This window comes from Oncorhynchus keta, chromosome 35, assembly GCF_023373465.1.
Source record: "Oncorhynchus keta strain PuntledgeMale-10-30-2019 chromosome 35, Oket_V2, whole genome shotgun sequence".
NCBI classification, from domain to species: domain Eukaryota; kingdom Metazoa; phylum Chordata; class Actinopteri; order Salmoniformes; family Salmonidae; genus Oncorhynchus; species Oncorhynchus keta.
In genome coordinates, this window is record NC_068455.1 from 13,383,513 (window position 1) to 13,409,909 (window position 26,397).

General features: G+C 44.4%; 1 protein-coding gene and 1 long non-coding RNA gene across 2 annotated transcripts in view; both read right to left on the minus strand.

Moving 5' to 3' along the window:
- Nucleotides 1-26,397, minus strand: part of LOC118368079 (DNA (cytosine-5)-methyltransferase 3A-like) — a 76,116-nt gene that overhangs the window by 23,564 nt on the left and 26,155 nt on the right. The window contains exons 7-14 of the mRNA XM_052496600.1: nt 10,497-10,736; nt 9,924-10,082; nt 9,568-9,675; nt 6,531-6,578; nt 6,326-6,413; nt 5,472-5,621; nt 4,812-4,856; nt 3,001-3,080 (exon numbers count right to left, since the gene is read on the minus strand). Of these exons, the coding sequence (XP_052352560.1) occupies nt 3,001-3,080; nt 4,812-4,856; nt 5,472-5,621; nt 6,326-6,413; nt 6,531-6,578; nt 9,568-9,675; nt 9,924-10,082; nt 10,497-10,736 (918 nt within the window). The remainder of the gene's footprint in view (nt 1-3,000; nt 3,081-4,811; nt 4,857-5,471; nt 5,622-6,325; nt 6,414-6,530; nt 6,579-9,567; nt 9,676-9,923; nt 10,083-10,496; nt 10,737-26,397) is intronic.
- LOC127915869 (uncharacterized) lies at nt 7,468-8,299 on the minus strand. The gene is made up of 4 exons (XR_008092626.1): nt 8,209-8,299; nt 7,912-7,977; nt 7,792-7,857; nt 7,468-7,706 (listed from the first exon to the last, which is right to left on the minus strand). It is a non-coding gene; the product is annotated as an uncharacterized LOC127915869 (long non-coding RNA).

The window sequence follows — 26,397 nt, forward strand, 5'->3', positions numbered from 1 at the left end:
ATTCTGGCCCAGGGGTGTGAAGGTGAACGGATTAGGCACTGGAGCGGTTCCCCTCTCTCCACTGAGATTATCTGCCTCTGACCCTTTACGGGGGCTAAGTCACTGGCTTACTAGTGCTCTTCCCTGCCGTCCCTAGGAGGTGTGCGTCACTTGGGTGGGTTGAGTCACTGACATAATCTCCCTGTCTGGGTTGGCGCCCCCTTAGTTTGTGCCGTGGGGGAGATCTTCATGACCTATACTCAGCCTTGTCTCAGAGTAGTAAGTTGGTGGTTTGTGGATATCCCTTTAGTGGTGTTGGGGCTGTGCTTTGGCAAAGTGGGTGGACTCATATCCTGCCTGATTGGTCCTGTTCGGGGGTATTGTCGGGCGGGGCACCAGTGTCTCCCGACCCCTCCTGTCTCAGTCTCCAGTATCTATGCTGCAATAGTTTATGTGTTGGGGGGCTAGGGTCCGTCTGTTATATCTGGTGTAATTCTCCTGTCTTATCCGGTGTCAGGATCTGAGCCCTGGGACCATGCCTCGGGTTCACCTGGTCGTGCTGCTGCTACAGTTTCAACTGTTCTGCCTGTGGCTATGGAACGCTGATCTGTTCACCGGACGTGCTACCTTGTCCCAGACCTGCTGTTTTCGACTCTCTCTTTCTACCTCACCTGCTGTCTCGAACTCTGAATGCTCAGCTATGAAATGCCAACTGACATTCATTCCTGAGGTGCTAACCACTGTGATTATTATTATTTGACCCTGCTGGTCATCTATGAATGTTTGAACATCTTGGCCATGTTCTGTTACAATCTCCACCCGGGCACAGCCAGAAGGGGACCCCTCAGAGCCTGGTTCCTCTCTAGGTTTCTTCCTAGGTTCTGGCCTTAATAGGGAGTTTTTACTAGCCACCGTGCTTCTACATCTGTATTGTTTGCTGTTTGGGTTTTTTTCGCTGGGTTTCTGTAGGGAAACTTTGTGACATCAGCTGATGTTAAAAAAGGCTTTATAAATAAATGTGATTGATTTATTGAAGTCAGCACTCCTGCTGCAAACACTTGATACATAGAGCCCTCCTACAGCTAGTCCTGACCCCTAAAGGTAGCACTGACCCCTACAGCTGGTCCTGACCCCTAAAGGTAGCACTGACCCCTACAGCTAGTCCTGATCCCTAAAGGTAGTACTGACCCCTACAGCTAGTCCTGACCCCTAAAGGTAGCACTGACCCCTACAGCGAGTCCTGACCCCTAAAGGTAGCACTGACCCCTACAGCTAGTCCTGACCCCTAAAGGTAGCACTGACCCCTACAGCTAGTCCTGACCCCTAAAGGTAGCACTGACCCCTACAGCTAGTCCTGACCCCTAAAGGTAGCACTGACCCCTAAAGGTAGCACTGACCCCTACAGCGAGTCCTGACCCCTAAAGGTAGCACTGACCCCTACAGCTAGTCCTGACCCCTAAAGGTAGCACTGACCCCTACAGCGAGTCCTGACCCCTAAAGGTAGCACTGACCCCTACAGCTAGTCCTGACCCCTAAAGGTAGCACTGACCCCTACAGCTAGTCCTGACCCCTAAAGGTAGCACTGACCCCTACAGCTAGTCCTGACCCCTAAAGGTAGCACTGACCCCTACAGCTAGTCCTGACCCCTAAAGGTAGCACTGACCCCTACAGCTAGTCCTGACCCCTAAAGGTAGCACTGACCCCTATAGCTAGTGCTGACCCCTAAAGGTAGCACTGACCCCTACAGCTAGTCCTGACCCCTAAAGGTAGCCCTGACCCCTACAGCTAGTCCTGACCCCTAAAGGTAGCACTGACCCCTACAGCTAGTCCTGACCCCTAAAGGTAGCACTGACTCCGACAGCTAGCATTGACGCCTACAACTGGTCCTGACTCCTACAGCTAACACTGACTCCTACAACTGGTCCTGACTCCTACAGCTAACACTGACTCCTACAACTGGTCCTGAATCCTACAGCTAACATTGACTCCTACAACTGGTCATGACTCCGACAGCTAGTTCTGACCCCTAAAGGTAGCACTGACCCCTACAGCTAGTCCTGACCCCTAAAGGTAGCACTGACTCCGACAGCTAGCATTGACGCCTACAACTGGTCCTGACTCCTACAGCTAACACTGACTCCTACAACTGGTCCTGACTCCTACAGCTAACCCTGACTCCTACAACTGGTCCTGACTCCTACAGCTAACATTGACTCCTACAACTGGTCCTGACTCCGACAGCTAGTCCTGACCCCTAAAGGTAGCACTGACCCCTACAGTTAGTCCTGACCCCTAAAGGTAGCACTGACTTCGACAGCTAGCATTGACGCCTACAACTGGTCCTGACTCCTACAGCTAACACTACAACTGGTGCTGACTCCTACAGCTAGCCCTGACTCATACAGCTAGTCCTGACTCCTACAGCTAGTCCTGACTCCTACAGCTAATCCTGACTCCTACAGCTAGTCCTGACTCCTACAGCTAGTCCTGACTCCTACAGCTAATCCCGACTCCTACAGCTAGTCCCGACTCCTACAGCTAGTCCTGACTCCTACAGCTAGTCCTGACTCCTACAGCTAATCCCGACTTCTACAGCTAGTCCTGACTCCTACAGCTAATCCCGACTCCTACAGCTAGTCCCGACTCCTACAGCTAGTCCTGACTCCTACAGCTAGTCCTGACTCCTACAGCTAACACTGACTCCTACAACTGGTCCTGACTCCTACAGCTAGTCCTGACTCCTACAGCTAGTCATGACTCCACCAGCTAGTCCTGAGTTCTATAACTGGTCCTGACTCCTACAGCTAGTCCTGACTCCGACAGGTAGTCATGACTCCTACAGTTTGTCATGACTCCTACAGCTGGTCCTGACTCCTACAGCTGGTTCTGACTCCTACAGCTAGCCGTGACTCCTACAGCTAGTCCTGACTCCTACAGCTAGCCCTGACTCCTACAACTAGTTCTGACTCATACAGCTAGTCCTGACTTCATGGTCTCGATGGCCTCTTCTTCTCTCCTTACCTTACAGCTCTGGCACATTCCTCCAGCAAACAGAGGGTGTTCACGGGAAACATTCAAACTTCCACAGGAGATGCAGATGTCTGAGGAGAAAGACAGAATGTAATTGGTGCAAGCCAGAGACGTGGTGATAAAACCAACAAGTGGGTAAACCCTGATCGCTCAGAGATGTAAATCAATAAGTGGGTAACTAATCTCTGATGGAGAGACGGTGCTTTAACATAATAGGCGCCTAGCAACTACTTACAAAAGAAAAAGGTGTGTAAACAGAGTCCTTTATGAACATTTATACAACGGGTGGGTCTAATCCTGAATGCTGATTGGTTAAAATCGCATTCCAGCCAGTGTCTATTCCACAAGTTACCACCAGCTAAATCTATGGTGTTAAAATGCCTATTTACTCTCTTCCACCTGACTGCACAATCCAATGTCAAGAAAGTTCAATGCCCATAAGACCAACTGGAGGTCTGAAAATCCCACTGCCATGCACCCAGCCTTGGATTCAAAAGGAATAATTGAACAGATGTGAGAAGAATGTACATTTCATAAGGAAAGCCAATATGCTTGAGGATATAAAATAGTCACTGCGTTCCGTTTGATGCCCACTGAACACGAGCCTGGCTGTCTGAACACGAGCCTGGCTGTCTGAACACGAGCCTGGCTGTCTGAACACGACCCTGGCTGTCTGTACACAACCCTGACTGTCTGAACACGACCCTGACTGTCTGAACACGACCCTGGCTGTCTGAACACGACCCTGGCTGTCTGAACACGACCCTGACTGTCTGAACACGAGCCTGGCTGTCTGAACACGACCCTGGCTGTCTGAACACGACCCTGGCTGTCTGAACATGACTCTGACTGTCTGAACACGACCCTGGCTGTCTGTACACGACCCTGACTGTCTGAACACGACCCTGACTGTCTGAACACGACCCTGGCTGTCTGAACACGACCCTGACTGTCTGAACACGACCCTGGCTGTCTGAATACGACCCTGGCTGTCTGAACACGACCCTGACTGTCTGAACATGACCCTGGCTGTCTGAACACGACCCTGGCTGTCTGAACACGACCCTGGCTGTCTGTACACGACCCTGGCTGTCTGAACACGACCCTGACTGTCTGAACATGACCCTGACTGTCTGAACACGACCCTGACTGTCTGAACACGACCCTGGCTGTTTGAATACAACCCTGGCTGTCTGTACACAACCCTGACTGTCTGAACACGACCCTGACTGTCTGAACACGACCCTGGCTGTCTGAACACGACCCTGGCTGTCTGAACACGACCCTGACTGTCTGAACACGACCCTGACTGTCTGAACATGACCCTGACTGTCTGAACATGACCCTGGCTGTCTGAACACGACCCTGGCTGTCTGTACACGACCCTGGCTGTCTGTACACGACCCTGTCTGTCTGAACACGACCCTGACTGTCTGAACACGACCCTGACTGTCTGAACACGACCCTAGCTGTCTGAACACGACCCTGACTGTCTGAACACGACCCTGGCTGTCTGAACACGACCCTGGCTGTCTGAACACGACCCTGACTGTCTGAACACGACCCTGGCTGTCTGAACACGACCCTGACTGTCTGTACACGACCCTGGCTGTCTGAACACGACCCTGACTGTCTGAACACGACCCTGGCTGTCTAGACATGGCCCTGACTGTCTGAACACGACCCTGACTGTCTGAACACGACCCTGGCTGGCTGTCTGAACACGACCCTGGCTGTCTGAACACGACCCCGACTGTCTGAACACGACCCTGGCTGTCTGAACACAGAGACAGAACACTTACCCTCTATGCTTCTGCACTTCTGTCTCACTTCATACACGAGTCTCTCTGGAAACAGACAGACAGTTTCAGATCAGGATATGATATGCATGTTTGTTGTATCATTCGTGGGGGACGACATGTTTACTGTTGTTTACATCTGCAGACAGATGCATCTTTACAGACGACATCTTCAAGATACGTAAAAAATAAAAATAAATCTGTAGACATACTTCCTCCTACCCCTCCATTTGCTTCACATATATTAAATAGATCTATCTACAATATAAAGTGTATTATAACGAGAGTTAGGCTGAGTACATTTATAACAACTACATAAAAGCTAGATAAGAGCTACATAACTTTTACCAGCTACATAACATACAACACCTACACTCATTAACAGATTTGATGTGTTAACCCTTTGACTTCTAGTACAAGCACCTGCTAACCTGTCACCACACACACACACACACACACACACACACACACACACACACACACACACACACACACACACACACACACACACACACACACACACACACACACACACACACACACACACACACACACACACACACACACACACACACACACACACACAGCCCTGAGATCCTCCCTGAGGAGGAAGTATATAGGGGTCACAACCCCTATTTAAGCCACTTAAAGGAGCCGCCTTACCTCTCGTCCCCTCATCAATCATCTCCTTGACCTTGGGTTTCTCGGCTGCTGTGCTTTTGCGAGGCTTTTTGGCTGGAGGGGGTGTGTAGGCCGCCGCCTCTGGCTCCACCCAGACGTCAGGGTACACCTCCTTATATGGGTTACGCTCCTCTGGTGGGCGGGGCATATGAGTAAGACAATAAACACCTCTGATAAGCAGAGGAAAACAGAGTACTTCCAAAGGACAACCCAAGTCAGATTCTTTTTAACATGTGCCATGTTAGCTGTTGTGTAATACATCTAGCATATGGTGTAGAAATTGAGCTTCCGCTTTCTTTGTGGCGCTCATTTCGGTAACACTTTACTTAAAGCCTGCCGGTATATTGGTTATTACTTGTTTATAGTGTAGGTAGGTAGGGGCGGTAGGTAGCCCAGCGGCTAAGGAGTTGGACCTGTAGCCGCAAGGTGGCCAGTCTGAATCCCGGGCCAGGCGCTGGAAAAAAGGGGGGAATTGATCTGGCAACTGGAGGGCTGCTGGGATCACATCCTAAAGACATTCCCCTACCGTTGGGCCCTTGAGCAAGGCCCTTATCCCCACAACATGCTCTCCAGCTGCAGTCTGGCCCTGTGCTTCTCTCAACTGTGTGTGATGTGTGCTGTCTCAGTGGGAGTTGAGAAGGGAGCAGAGGACACATTTCACTTGGCCACTGTAACGTGGACACTTCAATGGTATTGTAGGTATGAGCCTTCACATCTTATTAGAAGGGTTGTAACATGATATGAGCTCCTCTTGCCTTCAGGTGGCTCTAAGCTCAGGTGATTTCCAATATATTCACTACAAATCATTGTAAAATAAACATGAAACTTGAACTTACCTTCTGGTGGCTCTAGGCCCTTGGGCCCGGTGGGTTGGAAGCCTGTCATAGCCCAATCTATCATCTGGGTGTTGTGTGGGTTTGGTGTCTAAATGAGAACGGATCTGAAAATAACCCAATACCTACTTTAAACCAGTGGTGGGTTTGGTGTCTATCCACTGACTTGGAGTTGTCTGTCTCAAATAACCCAATACCTACTTTAAACGCTCTCTGGACAGGCAAGGAAGGCTTTGCCTGCACGGGTGCTAGCCACCTGCAAAGAGACATGACCTGTCAGTGTTATCATCATTGTAGAAAATCATCACATGTATGTGTGTGAGAACGTGTGTGTGTGTGTGTGGGTTTGTGTGTGTGTGTGTGTGTGAGAACGGATGTGTGTGTGTGGTGTGAGAACGTGTGTGTGTACTTTAAACCAGTGGTGTGTGTGAGAACGTGTGTGTGTGTGTGGTGGGTTTGGTGTCTAAATGAGAACGGATCTGTGAAAATAACCCAATACCTACTTTAAACCAGTGGTGGGTTTGGTGTCTAAATACAGTGGGGTCCCAAAATGATTGACACCCTTGATAAAGATGAGCAAAAATGACTGTGTTAAATAAATAATTAAAATGCTGAGCTATATTGTATGCAAATTATATTATTTTATACTCATTTTATACTAATACAATTGCTTTGTGTTGCTTAAGAAGTAAAACATACTCTATTTTTGTGTCATTTAACAAATGTAAATGCCTGAAAATAACCCAATACCTACTTTAAACCAGTTTTCTAAAAATACCTTATTGGCACTTTAAACCAGTGGTGGGTTTGGTTGGAACTGGTGCTTTGTGGTCAGATAAATATGAGCTCTTTAAACCAGTGGTGGGTTTGGTGTCTAAATGAGAACGGATCTGTAGAAAATAACCCAATACCTACTTTAAACCAGTGGTGGGTTTGGTGTCTAAATGAGAACGGATCTGTACTTTAAACCAGTGGTGGGTTTGGTGTCTAAATGAGAACGGATCTGTACCCAGTGGTGGGTTTGGTGTCTAAATGAGAACGGATCTACTTTAAACCAGTGGTGGGTTTGGTGTCTAAATGAGAACGGATCTGTAGAAAATAACCCAATACCTACTTTAAACCAAAATAAACCAGTGGTGGGTTTGGTGTCTAAATGAGAACGGATCTGTAGAAAATAACCCAATACCTACTTTAAACCAGTGGTGGGTTTGGTGTCTAAATGAGAACGGATCTGTAGAAAATAACCCAATACCTACTTTAAACCAGTGGTGGGTTTGGTGTCTAAATGAGAACGGATCTGTAGAAAATAACCCAATACCTACTTTAAACCAGTGGTGGGTTTGGTGTCTAAATGAGAACGGATCTGTAGAAAATAACCCAATACCTACTTTAAACCAGTGGTGGGTTTGGTTTGAGTGTCTACCTAAAACCAGTGAAATGAAACGGATCTGTAGAAAATAACCCAATACCTACTTTAAACCAGTGGTGGGTTTGGTGTCTAAATGAGAACGGATCTGTAGAAAATAACCCAATACCTACTTTAAACCAGTGGTGGGTTTGGTGTCTAAATGAGAAAAATAACCCAATACCTACTTTAAACCAGTGGTGGGTTTGGTGTCTAAATGAGAACGGATCTGTAGAAAATAACCCAATACCTACTTTAAACCAGTGGTGGGTTTGGTGTCTAAATGAGAACTCTGTAGAAAATAACCCAATACCTACTTTAAACCAGTGGTGGGTTTGGTGTCTAAATGAGAACGGATCTGTATAACCCAATACCTACTTTAAACCAGTGGTGGGTTTGGTGTCTAAATGAAACGGATCTGTAAACCCAATACCTACTTTAAACCAGTGGTTTTGGTGTCTAAACCAAAATAACCCAATACCTACTTTAAACCAGTGGTGGGTTTGGTGTCTAAATGAGAACGGATCTGTAGAAAATAACCCAATACCTACTTTAAACCAGTGGTGGGTTTGGTGTCTAAATGAGAAACGGATCTGTAGAAAATAACCCAATACCTACTTTAAACCAGTGGTGGGTTTGGTGTCTAAATGAGAACGGATCTGTAAAAAATACCTACTTTAAACCAGTGGTAGGTTTGGTGTCTAAATGAGAATGGATCTGTAGAAAATAACCCAATACCTACTTTAAACCAGTGGTAGGTTTGGTGTCTAAATGAGAATGGATCTGTAGAAAATAACCCAATACCTACTTTAAAATATGGTGGTGGATCTTTGATTTTTTGTTTCCTTTTTTGTTTACACCGATCCTTGTTAAGGTCAACGGCATCATGAACTTTACTCAGTACCAGGACATTTGAAACGTTGAAAACGTGTGGTTTGAATGGAAGAGGGCAGTCCATAAGTGCAGACAAAGGATATCAAGGGTCTGTAAAGTTTCTGTATGGAGGAAGGGTCTAAGATCCATCCCAATGTGTTGTCCAACTAATAAAGCATTTTAGAAAAAGCTCAGTGCCGTTATCCTCACAAGGTGAGGTATTGAAAGGTATTGAAAACGGGGTGTCAATACATTTTACTCCCATCTTTTTGAGAAGAAATGATTACTTGTTAAACAAAATCGCTTTCTCTGAGCAATTGTATTAGTATAGAATAATTCCCCAATTTTTGGGAGCATACAATATAGCTCAGTATCTAAATTGTTTATTTTATACAGTCATTTATGCTCGTCTTTATCAAGGGTGTCAATAATTACATAGCCCACTGTATGTACAGTGCATTCGCAAAGTATTCAGACCCCTTCCCTTTTCCCACATGTTCTTACGTTACAGCCTTATTCTAAAATGGATTAAATAAAACATTTCCCTCATCAATCTACACACAAACCCCATAATGACAAAGTGAAAACAGTTTTTTCAAAGTTTATACACATGTATTAAATATAAAAAACAGAAATGCCTTTGCTTTGACACTCGAAATTGAGCTCAGGTGCATCCTGTTTCCATTGGTAATCCTTGAGATGTTTCTACAACTTGATTGGAGTCCACTGTGGTAAATCCAATTGATTGGACATGATTTGGAAAGGCACACACTTGTCTATACAAGGTCCCACAGTTGACAGTGCATGTCCACAAAAGCAAAAACCAAGCCATGAGGTTGAAGTAATTGTCCGTGGAGCTCAGGATTGCGGAGACAGTAATTTCAAACATTTTAACCCGCTGTGAAGACTGTGATAGGAAACGACTGAATACTGTGAATGAAACAATGAAAGCTAACCCCGTACTGACCTGTAGCACCTCGTAGATGGCTTTCTTATACATGGGCTGCTTGATGAAGGTGGGCTGATGGAAGGCGTTGGAGAAGGAACTGAAAGGCAACAGTTTCTCTACACACACCTGTACAACACAACATTGTCATTGATCTTTTTAATTAATTTTTCAATTAGTGGAACAGAAATGGTGTTTATAACGGGTGGTGTTCAGTAGGGTATACTGTAGCAAAACGTTTAAAACGGAAACTGAAAATGACTGTTATTTATTGGGCAAATTAATCCAGGTAGTCCCTTCCAGTTCCACTCTGTTGTCATCTGTTTGTTTCCTACCGAACACAACACTGTTTCCCTGTTTTACAGTTTTTTACTCACCACTGAGAATTTTCCATCACCGAACCACATGACCCATCGTGTCCCCTCGGCAGCTCGGCTGCGTCCGGTTATCCACCAGGAGACAATACGACCAGGCCACCAAGAAAACCCCCTCAGCTTCCCCCACACCAGCTCCCCAATGCCGAAATCCCGCCCGTCCTACAGCACAACAACAACAACGGTCAACAACAATAATACCACCAGGGGTTCCAGAGTGGAGCTGCAGTCTAAGACACTGCATCTCAATGCTAGAGGCGTCACTACAGACCCTGGTTCGATTCCAGGCTGTATCACAACCGTCTGTGATTGGGGTAGGTCGATATTGTAAATAAGAGTTTGTTCTTAACTGACTTGCCTAGTTAAATAAAGGTTAAATAAATACATAAAAGGAGAACCCCCTCAGCTTCCCCCACACCAGCTCCCCAATGCCAAAACCACACCTGTACTACAGGGATCATCACATACCCATACTAACAAACAACAATGTACTCACTGAACTATCAGTCAGTGTCTGGTGGATGACCGTCTGCTAAATGGTATACATTATATGTAATTGCTACACCGTGTGTTTACCTCATACTCCGGCTCAGTATCGGCAATCTTGGGGGATGTCTTGTCCCCTCCTGCCAAGGGGACAGGTTCAGGTGTGGTGGCCACAGTCGGGGACGCTGGGTTCGTGGGCTGCTGTTGTTGTTGTTGTTGCTGGTGGGGTGTGATGACTGACACCTCTTCTTTCTGTTCAGGCTCAGGCTCCATCTCCTCATGGTCCTCCATTAAGTTCAACACTGACACCAGTTGGGCTTTTTTCTCTGCCTGAAACACCACAGAGACAGGGGACAGGGAGAGGTCACTTTTCTCTGCCTGAAACACCACAGAGACAGGGGACAGGGAGAGGTCACTTTTCTCTGCCTGAAACACCACAGAGACAGGGGACAGGGAGAGGTCACTTTTCTCTGCCTGAAACACCACAGAGACAGGGGACAGGGAGAGGTCACTTTTCTCTGCCTGAAACACCACAGAGACAGGGGACAGGGAGAGGTCACTTTTCTCTGCCTGAAACACCACAGAGACAGGGGACAGGGAGAGGTCACTTTTCTCTGCCTGAAACACCACAGAGACAGGGGACAGGGAGACACTTTTCTCTGGGAGACAGGGGACAGGGAGAGGTCAGGTTTTCTCTGCCTGAAACACCACAGAGACAGGGGACAGGGAGAGGTCACTTTTCTCTGCCTGAAACACCACAGAGACAGGGGACAGGGAGACTTTTCTCTGCCTGAAACACCACAGAGACAGGGGACAGGGAGAGGTCACTTTTCTCTGCCTGAAACACCACAGAGACAGGGGACAGGGAGAGGTCACTTTTCTCTGCCTGAAACACCACAGAGACAGGGGACAGGGAGAGGTCACTTTTCTCTGCCTGAAACACCACCAGGGGACAGAGACAGGGGACAGGGGACAGGGAGAGGTCACTTTTCTCTGCCTGAAACACCACAGAGACAGGGGACAGGGAGACAGGGGACAGGAGAGGTCACTTTTCTCTGCCTGAAACTCACTTTTCTCTGCCTGAAACACCACAGAGACACAGGGGAGGTCACTTTTCTCTGCCTGAAACATCACAGAGACAGGGGACAGGGAGAGGTCACTTTTCTCTGCCTGAAACACCAAAGTGCATATATATACAGTGGGGCAAAAAAAAGTATTTAGTCAGCCACCAATTGTGCAAGTTCTCCCACTTAAAAAGATGAGAGAGGCCTGTAATTTTCATCATAGGTACACTTCAACTATGACAGAAAAAATGAGGGGAAAAAATCCAGAAAATCACATTGTAGGATTTTTAATTCAACCTGAAGGATCTGGAGAAGGTCTGTATGGAGGAGTGGGCCAAAATCCCTGCTGCAGTGTGTGCAAACCTGGTCAAGAACTACAGGAAACGTATGATCTCTGTAATTGCAAACAAAGTTTTCTGTACCAAATATTAAGTTCTGCTTTTCTGATGTATCAAATACTTACAGTGGGGCAAAAGCGTATTTAGTCAGCCACCAATTGTGCAAGTTCTCCCACTTAAAAAGATGAGAGAGGCCTCTAATTTTCATCATAGGTACACTTCAACTATGGCAGACAAAATGAGAAAAGAAATCACTTGTATTGTAGGATTTTTTATGAATTTATTTGCAAATTATGGTGGAAATTAAGTATATGGCCAATAACAAAAGTTTCTCAATACTTTGTTATATACCCTTTGTTGGCAATGACAGAGTCAAACGTTTTCTGTAAGTCTTCACAAGGTTTTCACACACTATTGCTGGTATTTTGGCCCATTCCTCCATGCAGATCTCCTCTAGAGCAGTGATGTTTTGGGGCTGTTGCTGGGTAACACGGACTTTCAACTCCCTCCAAAGATTTTCTATGGGGTTGAGATCTGGAGACTGGCAAGGCCACTCCAGGACCTTGAAATGCTTCTTACGAAGCAACTCCTTCGTTGCCCGGGCGGTGTGTTTGGGATCATTGTCATGCTGAAAGACCCAGCCACGTTTCATCTTCAATGCCCTTGCTGATGGAAGGAGGTTTTCACTCAAAATCTCACGATACATGGCCCCATTCATTCTTTCCTTTACACGGATCAGTCGTCCTGGTCCCTTTGCAGAAAAACAGCCCCAAAGCATGATGTTTCCATCCCCATGCTTCACAGTAGGTATGATGCTCTTTGGATGCAACTCAGCATTCTTTGTCCTCCAAACACGACGAGTTGAGTTTTTACCAAAAAGTTATATTTTGGTTTCATCTGACCATATGACATTCTCCCAATCTTCTTCTGGATCATCCAAATGCTCTCTAGCAAACTTCAGACGGGCCTGGACATGTACTGGCTTAAGCAGGGGGACACGTCTGGCACTGCAGGATTTGAGTCCCTGGCGGCATAGTGTGTTACTGATGGTAGGCTTTGTTACTTTGGTCCCAGCTCTCTGCAGGTCATTCACTAGGTCCCCCCGTGTGGTTCTGGGATTTTTGCTCACCATTCTTGTGATCATTTTGACCCCACGGGGTGAGATCTTGCATGGAGCCCCAGATCGAGGGAGATTATCAGTGGTCTTGTATGTCTTCCATTTCCTAATAATTGCTCCCACAGTTGATTTCTTCAAACCAAGCTGCTTACCTATTGCAGATTCAGTCTTCCCAGCCTGGTGCAGGTCTACAATTTTGTTTCTGGTGTCCTTTGACAGCTATTTGGTCTTGGCCATAGTGGAGTTTGGAGTGTGACTGTTTGAGGTTGTGGACAAGTGTCTTTTATACTGATAACAAGTTCAAACAGGTGCCATTAATACAGGTAACGAGTGGAGGACAGGGGGGCCTCTTAAAGACGAAGTTACAGGTCTGTGAGAGCCAGAAATCTTGCTTGTTTGTAGGTGACCAAATACTTATTTTCCACCACAATTTGCAAATAAATTCATTAAAAATCCTACAATTTGATTTTTTGGATTTTTTCTTTCTCATTTTGTCTGTCATAGTTGAATTGTACCTATGATGAAAATTACAGGCCTCTCTGATCTTTTTAAGTTGGAGAACTTGCACAATTGGTGACTGACTAAATACTTTTTTGCCCCACTGTTTATGTGTGTGTGTGTGTGTGTGTGTGTGTGTGTGTGTGTGTGTGTGTGTGTGTGTGTACACATTTTTGCATGGGTGGCCCAAGCGGGAATTGAACCCACAACTCTGAGATTGTAAGTGCCATACTCTACCAAGTAAGTCACACAGGGGTAAAGAGGAAGCTACATGTAGAGTTCAGCGCATTTAAAAGTGAATATTTCAAAACACCTTTCTGCAGAAAGTTTAACGCAGTGGTTCCAAACCTTTTTGGGTCCAAGACCCCATTTTGATTTTGATCAATTTATTTTTGCGACCCCACCATATAAAAAAAAAGGTTATGTAATCAAAGGCCAATGTTTACTTCTTTAATTGGGGCTATGACAATTTATTACAAATCAGTGTGACAGTACTTTTGACAGTATTTCAATCTGAAGGAAGTATGGTTTGAAGTGAATTAAATGCATTAGAAAGGTATTGGGAAGTTCAGAAGATCATCAGCCAATAATTGGGTATAATCTTCTTTGTAGAAAATTAAATCATCATTGATGATGTAAATTTACCCCTCAGCCTGATTTAGTGCCTGGTCTAAATCTTTCCCCCTCAGCCTGATTTAGTGCCTGGTCTAAATCTTTCCCCCTCAGCCTGATTTAGTGCCTGGTCTAAATCTTTCCCCCTCAGTCTGATTTAGTGCCTGGTCTAAATCTTTCCCCCTCAGCCTGATTTAGTGCCTGGTCTAAATCTTTCCCCCTCAGCCTGATTTAGTGCCTGGTCTAAATCTTCCCCCCCCAGTCTGATTTAGTGCTTGGTCTAAATCTTTCCCCCTCAGCCTGATTTAGTGCCTGGTCTAAATCTTTCCCCCTCAGCCTGATTTAGTGCCTGGTCTAAATCTTCCCCCCTCAGTCTGATTTAGTGCTTGGTCTAAATCTTTCCCCCTCAGCCTGATTTAGTGCCTGGTCTAAATCTTTCCCCCTCAGTCTGATTTAGTGCTTGGTCTAAATCTTTCCCCCTCAGTCTGATTTAGTGCTTGGTCTAAATCTTTCCCCCTCAGCCTGATTTAGTGCCTGGTCTAAATCTTTCCCCCTCAGCCTGATTTAGTACCTGGTCTAAATCTTTCCCCCTCAGCCTGATTTAGTGCCTGGTCTAACTCTTTCCCCCTCAGCCTGATTTAGTGCCTGGTCTAAATCTTTCCCCCTCAGCCTGATTTAGTACCTGGTCTAAATCTTTCCCCCTCAGCCTGATTTAGTACCTGGTCTAAATCTTTCCCCTGCATCTCAGTGCTTGAGGTGTCACCACAGACACAACCGTCAGTGATTGGGAGTCCCATAGAGTGGCGCACAAATGGCCCAGCGTTGTCCAGGTTTTGCCGGTGTAGGCCGTCATTGTAAATAAGAATTTGTTCTTATTAGTTAAATAAAGGTTAAACATATATTTCTATGTATTTTACATCCACTTTGTAGCTAAACCTAACATAGCAGGCATAAAAGAAACACCTGAAACTTGATCCCCTTCATACTGGTCTTGACAGGAAGAAAACATGTTGGGGAGGTTCTCTTCTGTACTGTTCAACCAATCCAGTAAATGTGGAGGAGGAGTTAAGATGAAGTGTCTCCTTGTTAACGTCCAAAAGAGGAAGTTGTGTCACAGGCTCTTTTGAAAACTGGAACGTCCCCAGTTGTTGGGGACTCGACAGAGGCTACTTTACAGCAAACGCCTTATTTACATCACTACAATACTGGTTTTCAATTCTCAGAACTGTACAGCAAGGTCTCCCCTCAAGACTGCACACAGACAAGCCAATCACCAGTAGGATCAGGACTACACACAGACAGGTCAATCACCAGTAGGATCAGGACTACACACAGAGAGGTCAATCACCAGTAGGATCAGGACTACACACAGACAGGTCAATCACCAGTAGGATCAGGACTACACACAGAGAAGCCAATCACCAGTAGGATCAGGACTACACACAGACAGGTCAATCACCAGTAGGATCAGGACTACACACAGAGAGGTCAATCACCAGTAGGATCAGGACTACACACAGAGAGGTCAATTACCAGTAGGAATAGAAGTCAGGACTACACACAGACAAGCCAATCACCAGTAGGATCAGGACTACACACAGACAAACCAATTACCAGAAGGATCAGTTAGTTTCACACATTCTAGTAGTGAACTGACCTCAATGGGTGTAGCATTTCAATATCAACAAGTCAGGGAAAAGTAGTGTAAATTAAGCCTACCTAATGTTTACACAATTATGGTTAAAGAGCAGGAATATGGTAATTATAGCCGTGAACTACTAGATAAATCAGAACAGATCTCCCTTGAAATGTAGGTTTTTGACCACAATGGGACAATCTGGTAAAATAAAGGTTCAATTAAGACAAATAAAAACCACATTCTAGAACCTTGCCATCCTAAACTTGTATAAACATTATTTTCTCAGTAAAAGTCCACTCTGTTCACTGATACAAAAGCAAACAGGTTTCTCTTCCAAAAGAAAATGAAAGGAAAAATCCACTCCAAAAATATATTCTGATATTTTTTGCATTTATTAGAGGCCATAAATTATATATATATATTTTATGGCCCTAAATATTTTGCTTGTCAGCAGTCAATTTTTCACTTGCCACCTCAAAACCGGATCATCATGGTGTGGCATGTTGCCTCTTGAAAAACCTACAACCTGAAAACCTGAGCGCTGACATGCAAAACATTTTTGGGAATGTACTGTATCAACAGTGGACAAATGACAAAATTATTAAAATATAGTTTTTGAGGGGATTTTTCCTTTAATGCTAACCTGTATAAATAGCCTGTATAAATAACCTATATATCTGAATAAAGATACAAATCCTATACCATACTTTAGTGTCCACTGTCCAGCACTGGCGGCTGTTCACACAATACAAAAAGAAAACTGTAGTATAGAGCACTGCCCAATAATGTTTCTACCATGTTGTGCTGCTACCATGTTGTTCTGCTACCATGTTGTGCTGCTACCATGTTGTGCTGCTACCATGTTGTGCTACTACCATGCTGTGCTGCTACCATGTTGTGCTGCTACCATGTTGTGCTGCTACCATGTTGTGCTACTACCATGCTGTGCTGCTACCATGTTGTGCTGCTACCATGTTGTGCTGCTACCATGCTGTGCTGCTACCATGTTGTGCTGCTACCATGTTGTGCTGCTACCATGTTGTGTTGCTACCATGTTGTGCTGCTACCATGTTCTGTTGCTACCATGCTGTGCTGTTGCCATGTTGTGCTGCTACCATGCTGTGCTGTTGCCATGTTGTGCTGCAGCCATGTTGTTGTCATGTTGTGCGGCTTCCATGTTGTGCTGCTGCCATGCTATGTTGTCATCTTAGGTCTCTCTTTATGTAGTGTTGTGTTGTCTCTCTTGTCGTGATGTGTATTTTGTCCTATATTTTTATTTTAAAAAAATATATTTTTTTATCCCAGCCCCCGTTCCCCCAGGAGGCCTTTTGCCTTTTGGTAGGCCATCATTGTAAATAAGAATTTGTACTTAACTGACTTGCCTAGTTATATAAAAGGTTAATTAAATAAATACAATTTAAATATCTGCTGACCAATAGCATCTCTCTATGTACTGTATTTGCTAGGCCCTGACGTCTCCAGGCAGTAGACAGAGGGAGAGTTCACTGGGTTTTGGTACCTGACACTGAACCAATCACACAGAGAGGACGAGAGAGAGGCCCTACAGCCCCTCTCACACTAAATTCACAACAGCTGCACTCATCCTACTGCAGTCTGCCTCTCTCTCTCTGTCACGTTCTCTCTCTCAATCAGGTTCTCTCTCTCTGTCACTTTCTCTCTCTCTCTCTCTCTCTCTCTCTCTCTCTCTCTCTCTCTCTCTCTCTCTCTCTCTCTCTCTCTCACTCTCTCTCACTGTCACTTTCTCTCTATCAGGTTCTCTCTCTCTCTCCCTGTCACTTTCTCTATCTCTATCAGGTTCTCGCTCTCTCTCCCTGTCACTTTCTCTATCTCTATCAGGTTCTCTTTCTCTCTCCCTGTCACTTTCTCTCTATCTCTATCAGGTTCTCTCGCTCTCTGTCACTTTCTCTCTATCAGGTTCCCTCTCTCTCTCGCTCTGTCACTTTCTCTCTCTCTCTCTACCAGGTTCTCTCTCTCTCTCTCTCTATCAGGTTATCTCTCTCTCTATCTCTATCAGGTTCTCTCTCTCTCTCTCTGTCACTATCTCTCTTTATCGGTTTCTCTCTATCGGGTTCTCCCTCTCTATCGGGTTCTCCCTCTATCTCTCTGTCTCTCTATCAGGTTATCGCTCCCTCTATCTCTCTGTCTCTCTATCAGGTTCTCCCTCTATCTCTCTATATCTCTCGCTCAGTCGCTGTCTATCTCTTTCTTTCTGTTGATCTCTCTCTCTCTTTGCCTTTCTCTTTTACACACAGTATATATCTCTCAAAACACACACACACATGTGAAAACCCTTCCCTGCACTTATTCCAATACTCTGGTGCAAAATCTTTCTCAGGTTTCTCTCACACTATGAGTGTCCCAGGGCTGACTGTAGCGTATCAAATAGTGGGTGCTTATATTTGTCCTGTTTCCTTTCATGTACAAGTGGGTAACCTGTACAAGTGTGAGGTGTGAAATGGAAATGGAATTTTTGCATATCCCAACTCTCCCTGAGACACCCTCGGAGAGATAAGGAGAGGGCTGGGAACAAACCCTAAGCCCCCATCTGAGTCCCTTCCCTTCCTCCCTCTCGCCCTCCCTCCCTCCCTGCATACAGTAGGCCCTCAGGGAGAGGGGGTGGATGGGGAGGGGCTGGTGAGGCACAGCAGAAACATGTGGTGTTCAATCAAGAGGCTCTGCTCTAGTTTATAAATATCTGCAGTAAGTAGTGGATGACTTCCTGGTTCAAAGCCCTCCTCAACCATATGTGTTAGAGTGTTGGTTCAGCTTGCTCAGCTAAAGGTTATACAGGAGGCAGGGGATTTGATGTGTAGAGGAGGGAAAATATATCCTGTAAAAAAATAATACTTTAAACACTGTTTTCTTCTAAGTCTATGATGGTAATAAACATTTTACTAGGTTTTAGTTGAACACAGGAGTCAGGGGATGAGCAGAGTATAGAGGTGGTGTCCTCTTGGATGTGTGTTAGATTTAAACAAACTTGTGAATTAAACACACTGATTCAAACACTCTGAATCAAATAAACTTGTTAATCAAACACACTGATTCAAACACTCTGAATCAAATAAACTTGTTAATCAAACACACTGATTCAAACACTCTGAATCAAATAAACTTGTTAATCAAACATACTGATTCAAACACTCTGAATCAAATAAACTTGTTAATCAAACACACTGATTCAAACACTCTGAATCAAATAAACTTGTTAATCAAACACACTGATTCAAACACTCTGAATCAAACAAACTTGTGAATAATACACACTGATTCAAACAAACTGATTCAAACAAGCTGATTCAAACAAAATCCAAATATATTATCTACTTATAGTAATAAAGTTTTACTATGTTTTCTTATGCTGTCGAATAATTGATTTGGTGCCAAGATCATTCCTGGCAAGTCAAATCTGTTACAAGTGCACCTGTTGATACTGTGGACACAGTATGGCACAACAAAGGAATCTCTGCTAATCATTGACTGGAAAAATAAAAAATAAACTAACTTCAATGGGTTCAGACTCATTGATAATGTAACAGGCCATCTGGTGGGCCTACAACACAGTAAGTAAGTTACAGGTAGATTTTAAGGAAGTGAGGAAAACTTATGCACTCACTACTGTAAGTGGCTCTGCATAAGAGTGTCTGCTAAATGGCAAAAATGTCAAATAGAAATGTAAAATCCTGTCGGCAACTGTACAGTACTGTTACAACGGTACTGTGGTGGCCATCTTGGCACGTTTTGGGGGAGTAACTGCTCTCTCCAGGGTGCTGCTAGTGGGTCATTTATCCTCAGAATCAATGGAAAGCTGACTCTACCAAACAATGGTGGGGGAGGAATAGAGTACAGGGGCTATAAGAACCAGATATTTGTCTCTGGCCTTTTTCCCAGTTGTAAATGCCCCCTTTTGGGGCCTCTCTCTCTCACGTGAGAGTGCAGCTACACCAGGCAGGCAGTCTGCAAGACAGGCTCTCTAGATCCACAGGAGAGAAAAAATAAAACGCACAGGAGGTAGTGGAGAGAGAGAGAGAGAGAGAGAGAGAGAGAGAGAGAGAGAGAGAGAGAGAGAGAGAGAGAGAGAGAGAGAGAGAGAGAGAGAGAGAGAGAGAGAGAGAGAGAGAGAGAGAGAGAGAGAGAGAGAGAGAGAGAGAGAGAGAGAGACAATGCAGTCTTTATCATTTTACACACGCTGCCTACCACTGACAACTTCAGAAATACCAGCTAGCTGGCAGCACATATACACTATGTGCCAACTCAGAGATCAACATAGAAAATGACACCATGAATGGATACTAACAATAAGACCAGTAGGAAGGAAAAGTAGCTACTCCTGGTAAATGGTATCTTTGATGTTAAAAAGATGCTGAGTGTTGGTATAATGTACCATACAGACATACTGTCCTACACACTAAACGTGTCTCAAATATATACAGTACTGTACTGCACACAGGAAAGAAGGCAAACATAAGCAACAATGGAGAAACGACTAACTGCTAACTGTTATCAGCTAACTGCTAACTACTAACTGCTAACTGTTATCAGCTAAATGCTAACTACTAACTGCTAACTGTTATCAGCTACCTGTTAACTGTTATCAGATAACTGCTAACTGTTATCAGCTAAATGCTAACTACTAACTGCTAACTGTTATCAGCTACCTGTTAACTGTTATCAGATAACTGCTAACTGTTATCAGATAACTGCTAACTGTTATCAGCTAACTGCTAACTACTAACTGCTAACTGTTATCAGCTAACTGCTAACTGTTATCAGCTAACTGCTAACTACTAACTGCACCTGGTTGAGATTAGTAGGTTAGTAGTTAATCGGTGGAAAAGCCCTCCACTCCTCTGACTGACTTCCTGACTGTAGAGACATTTTGCAGAAGACAACCTCTCTTGTCACGTGTTTGTTGTTCAGTACCCCATGAGGCCCCCAGTTCCTAGACAAATAATAAGAGCTGCTTCTTATTCATAGACTGGATCTATAACAGTTTCCACACATAATAGCAGCTTCATGTCTAGTGTTACCAGATGAAATAGACAACTACACGGTTAATATACAGGTATGGTCAAGGATTTGACCAAGTCATTTCTCTGACACAAAGATCTCCAACACGTCTACTCTGTAGTCAGGAACATTGAATTACTGTATACTGTATGACCAACTGGGTTGGTATTTGTAAAGCATTAATAAAACACAACAATTTCTTTCCCCACACAGGAAGAAATCATTGGGGATTCCCAGAGAGTTGTCAGCTAAAACGAATAATGTGATCAACATTATAGTAAACAGACTGTTAGGATCATCAGATCATGATCATAGCTGCTTTCAGGCAGGTAATTAACCCTGAAACACCTTAACACACAGATGAACACAGCAGAACCGTGTGTAGCAATGTGGTAACAGTATTCATTAGCCCTAATCGTTGTCATAATGCCCCACAATGGCTGTGTATTTTATTACTGGCCCAGGCGGGGGGTCACTCAGATACACACACACATTCGCACACATCTGTTCCACGCGCACATGCCCAAGCACACACACACGTAACAAATGCCACACACACACACACACACACACACACACACACACACACACACACACACACACACACACACACACACACACACACACACACACACACACACACACACACACACACACACACACACACACACACACACACACACACACACACACTGAAAGACACCATCTGGTCCCCATTGTATTGGGTCCTTTTTGGAGGCAAGTAGGAATAATATTCCAGGGTCAGTCATGAATACATGAACATAGTTCACTATGAATACACAAGTGGTATTGTTAAAACTGCCACCTGATGAGCTTGGTCAAATTACTTTCAAAAGGACTTGAAAATCTTTTAATCATCTTACAAGGAATTTCCATTAAGCATATCCCCCCTTCTACTTTCTATGCCTGTAATATGTGGTTGTCCCACCTATTTATCTTAAGATGAATTCACTAACTGTAAGTGGCTCTAGATAAGAGTGTCTGCTAAATGACTACAGTGTAAAATGTAGACTTAAAACAGTCCACACGACAGAGAGAAGGGTTGAGGCCTAGCACTGAACTTTCTCCCAGTTCAACCGGTTCAGATATTCAATCTTTACACTACAAACTCTACAGCTGCTAAACCGTCTGTCAGAAACATAGGCATAATGCTTTTAGAACTATTCTGATCTAGAACGGGTGGCTGATAATGTACATAAAAGTGTCATGTATTGTGTAAGCAAGTAGCTTATCTAAACTGGGAAGAAAACCAAACCCCCCCGGGAAAAAAATAGTAAAAACACAAGAAAACACAGCTATGTGTGCATTAAAAACTCTTAGTGTTACTGCTGTAAAACAGGAAACAGTTTATGCACATTCCCCCCTCAGGATCACATTATTCTCATTTAAAAAATAAATAAAAAATTAATTTAAAAAAAAAAGTTCTATCTGCACTTGTGAAAATCACTGCTTTCACTTTCCTTTCAAAAAGAGAGTGTTTCCCTTTAAGCTGCTGAGAGACAACAGATGGGCAGTAGCAACTCTAGTGGAAATACCCGAAGTCAGCATATTCCTCTTGCTGTATGCGGGTTCATGTCTAATGCACGCTCTCCACCACAATGTTAGCAAACAAATAATGCAATGCACATACCCATACACAATGCACATACCCATACACAATGCACATACCCATACACAATGCACATACCCATACACGCCGGCACACAATCCTTTTAATCCAATGTGGGGGCTGCAATTTATTTACCCCCCACTCCTGGGGTAGAGGAGATCACTCAATAAAAAGAAAGAAAGAAGCATGAACATTTCTTTGTCTGGAAATTCAGGGTCAGGTGACTGAAGGCAGGAATTCTGGTTGGCTAGAGAGGACTTGCAAAATGTTGGCAGAGAGCCAAGAGGCTGCCTTGCAAACAGTGCTGGAAATATGCTGCAAACCTCATCTTCATCCTCATATCCATAGCTGGGGCTGGGGGAGGGGTTCGGAGAAGAATGAGGGGTGGGAGGAAGGAGAGAAAAGTCCACTGTAAGACAAGGAACTTAAAAAGAGTGATCCCTCTCTTTCTGTGGGAGAAACGGAAGAACAGAGTAGAAAGGAATTCTTCCCCTTTAAGCTAACCCTTTCAGTTCAGACAGCTCCTTTCCTTCTCAGTCAACTCCAGAAGCACGTTGAACCTGATGCCTTGTCCCCAGCAGCAGCAACAACAACAACAACAGCCAAACCAGCCAGCTTATTCTTTACCTCTTCTGTTTAGTCCTGGGAAAAGGGCTTCTGCAATGCCATCACAACAAATCCATCCTTATGCAAATGTTCTCACAAAGAAATAAAATGTATATCACAATATACTGACTATTTCTTCTAACACATGCTTATTTTATGAAATGCCCTCTTTATGTTATCTTATGATTTTTAAAGCCGCTAGTTGAAAGAAAATCCGCTTCTATTTTTGTAAAATGAGAACTGCGGTGCCTAACCTCAGCTGCCTGTTTCTGTGGTTCTTTACCACGTTTCACTCGCCAGACCCCAGCATGTCCTGCTAATTTGCAAATAATTCCCCCCGCCAGACACTCTTATGGGTTCTTCCCAAGCCTGCTCCAATGGCAGGGCTGAGGGCTGGAGGGGTGGGGTGAGAGACGAAATGGTAGCCCCCATCTTGTTGCCATGGACACAGCCACTCATTACGTAACAGTGACAGTCTCACTACAAGTTCTGGCCTTACTACAAGGAGTATTATAGTCTGATGTGAAGAGGGAGGAGAGAGGGGGGAAGGTAGGAAGGAAGGAAGGAGAGAAAGGGAGAGAGAGAGAGGAGAGGGAGGGGAGAGCAAGAGAGCGAGGGAGGGAGGGAAAGAGAGGAGGGAAGGATGGAGAGAAGGGGAGTTAGAAAGAGAGAGGAGGAGGGATGGAGGGGGGAGGAGGGAGGGAGAGAGAGGGGGGAGGAAGGAAGGAAGGAAGGAAGGAAGGAAGGAAGGAAGGAAGGAAGGAAGGAAGGAAGGAAGGAAGGAAGGAAGGAAGGAAGGAAGGAAGGAAGGAAGGAAGGAAGGAAGGAAGGAAGGAAGGAAGGAAGGAAGGAAGGAAGGAAAGAGAGAGAGAGAGCGCGAGAGAGAGAGAGGAGGGGGTAGGGAGGTAGAGACAGAGGGGAGGAGGGATGAGAGAGAGGGATAGAGAGGAGGGGGTAGGGAGGTAGAGACAGAGGGGAGGAGGGATGAGAGAGAGGGATAGAGAGGAGGGGTAGGGAGGTAGAGACAGAGGGGAGGAGAGATGAGAGAGAGGGATAGAGAGGAGGGGGTAGGGAGGTAGAGACAGAGGGGAGGAGGGATGAGAGAGAGGGATAGAGAGGAGGGGGTAGGGAGGTAGAGACAGAGGGGAGGAGGGATGAGAGAGAGGGATAGAGAGGAGGGGGTAGGGAGGTAGAGACAGAGGGGAGGAGGGATGAGAGAGAAAGAGATAGAGTGGGAGGGAAACATTTCTAAGGATTTATGACATATTGTATTGAGAAAGAGTTATTAATGATCTGAAATGAAATCCCACAGCTTGAATTAGCAGTAGAGTACATGACATCACATTGGGTGAGTAGGAATGCTGTGTAGTCACATTCAGGCGGAGGCATGATTTCAGAAACTACCAATGCAATAGCCTGTTATAGGGATGTACATTTGGCAGCCACATTACTGCAACATAAACTATAATAAAGTGGTTGTAACAACAACAAGTGGTTGTAACAACAGTGCTAAATTAACTTTATTAGTCTCGATATTGTAAATGAACTTTATTAGTCTTGATATTGTAAATGAACTTAATTAGTCTTGATATCGTAAATTAACTTAATTAGTCTTGATATTGTAAATGAACTTAATTAGTCTTGATATTGTAAATGAACTTAATTAGTCTCGATATACTAAATGAACTTAATTAGTCTCGATATACTAAATGAACTTAATTAGTCTTGATATCGTAAATGAACTTAATTAGTCTTGATATCGTAAATTAACTTAATTAGTCTTGATATCGTAAATGAACTTAATTAGTCTTGATATCGTAAATGACCTTAATTAGTCTCGATATCGTAAATTACCTTAATTAGTCTTGATATCGTAAATGAACGTAATTAGTCTTGATATCGTAAATTAACTTAGTCTTAATATCGTAAATTAACTTAATTAGTCTTGATATCGTAAATTAACTTAATTAGTCTTGATATCGTAAATTAACTAAATTAGCCTTGATACCGTAAATTAACTTAATTAGCATTGATATCGTAAATTAACTTAATTAGTCTTGATATCGTAAATTAACTTAATTAGTCTTGATATTGTAAATTAACTTAATTAGTCTTGATATCGTAAATTAACTAAATTAGCCTTGATACCGTAAATTAACTTAATTAGCATTGATATCGTAAATTAACTTTATTAGTCTTGATATCGTAAATTAACTTAATTAGTCTTGATATCGTAAATTAACTTTATTCGTCTTTATATCGTAAATTAACTTTATTAGTCTCGACGTTGTAGATTAACTTGGTTTTCTCTCCTTAGTTTGCATTATTACTGGATTTCCAATTAGTTCATTACATGGCTAATAAACTTAAGCCCAGTTTGGATTCAGGTGGGGGCTAGATTAGTCTTTAACTGGTACAAGTCCATGCCTATAATGTGACTTTGGGCTGTATAGTGGGAACCAAACTGAGGCAACAAAGCACAAAAGTGAGCAACAACATAGCGGTCATTTATCATTGGTCAACAATGGTGCCCTGAAGTAGGTCCTACAAAGACACAAAGACAGGAAGGAAACTGTGAACTCAACCAACCTACAAAAACAATGAAATAAATGGTATCTCTTTGATATATCAATGACCTATCAAATACACTTGGCTGTGAGAGAACCCAACAAATACCGTCCCACTTTGCTGAGAATGCCCTGTCTATTGGCCTATTGGAATCTTGGTAACCCTGCCAGACAGCTCTGGACTATTTGTGGTCCCTGAAACCAGGTTTGAATAACAGGATGGCTAGAGAGGACTGGGAACAAATCATCTCCATAACAAATCAGGGCCCACTAGGGCTGAAACCCAATGATTCAAATCTTTGGAGTCAGTCCTAGAGCCCACACATAAGCCCCAAAATTGTGAAAGATATCAACATTGGGCACCCCCAAGACACATTGGGCGCCCCCAGGGCACATTGGGCACCCCAAGGGAACCTCCAAGACACATTGGGCACCTCCAAGACACATTGGGCACCTCCAAGACACATTGGGCACCCCCAAGACACATTGGGCGCCCCCAGGGCACATTGGGCACCCCAAGGGAACCTCCAAGACACATTGGGCACCCCCACGACACATTGGGCACCTCCAAGACATATTGGGAACCCCCAAGACACATTGGGGACCCCCAAGACACATTGGGCACCTCCAAGACACATTGGGCACCCCTAAGACACATTGGGCACCCCTAAGACACATTGGGCACCCCAAAGACACATTGGGCACCCCTAAGACACATTGGGCACCCCTAAGACACATTGGGCACCGCCAAGACACATTGGGCACCTCCAAGACACATTGGGCACCCCTAAGACACATCGGGCACCCCAAAGACACATCGGGCACCCCAAAGACACATCGGGCACCCCCAAGACACATTGGGCACCCCTAAGACACATTGGGCACCCCT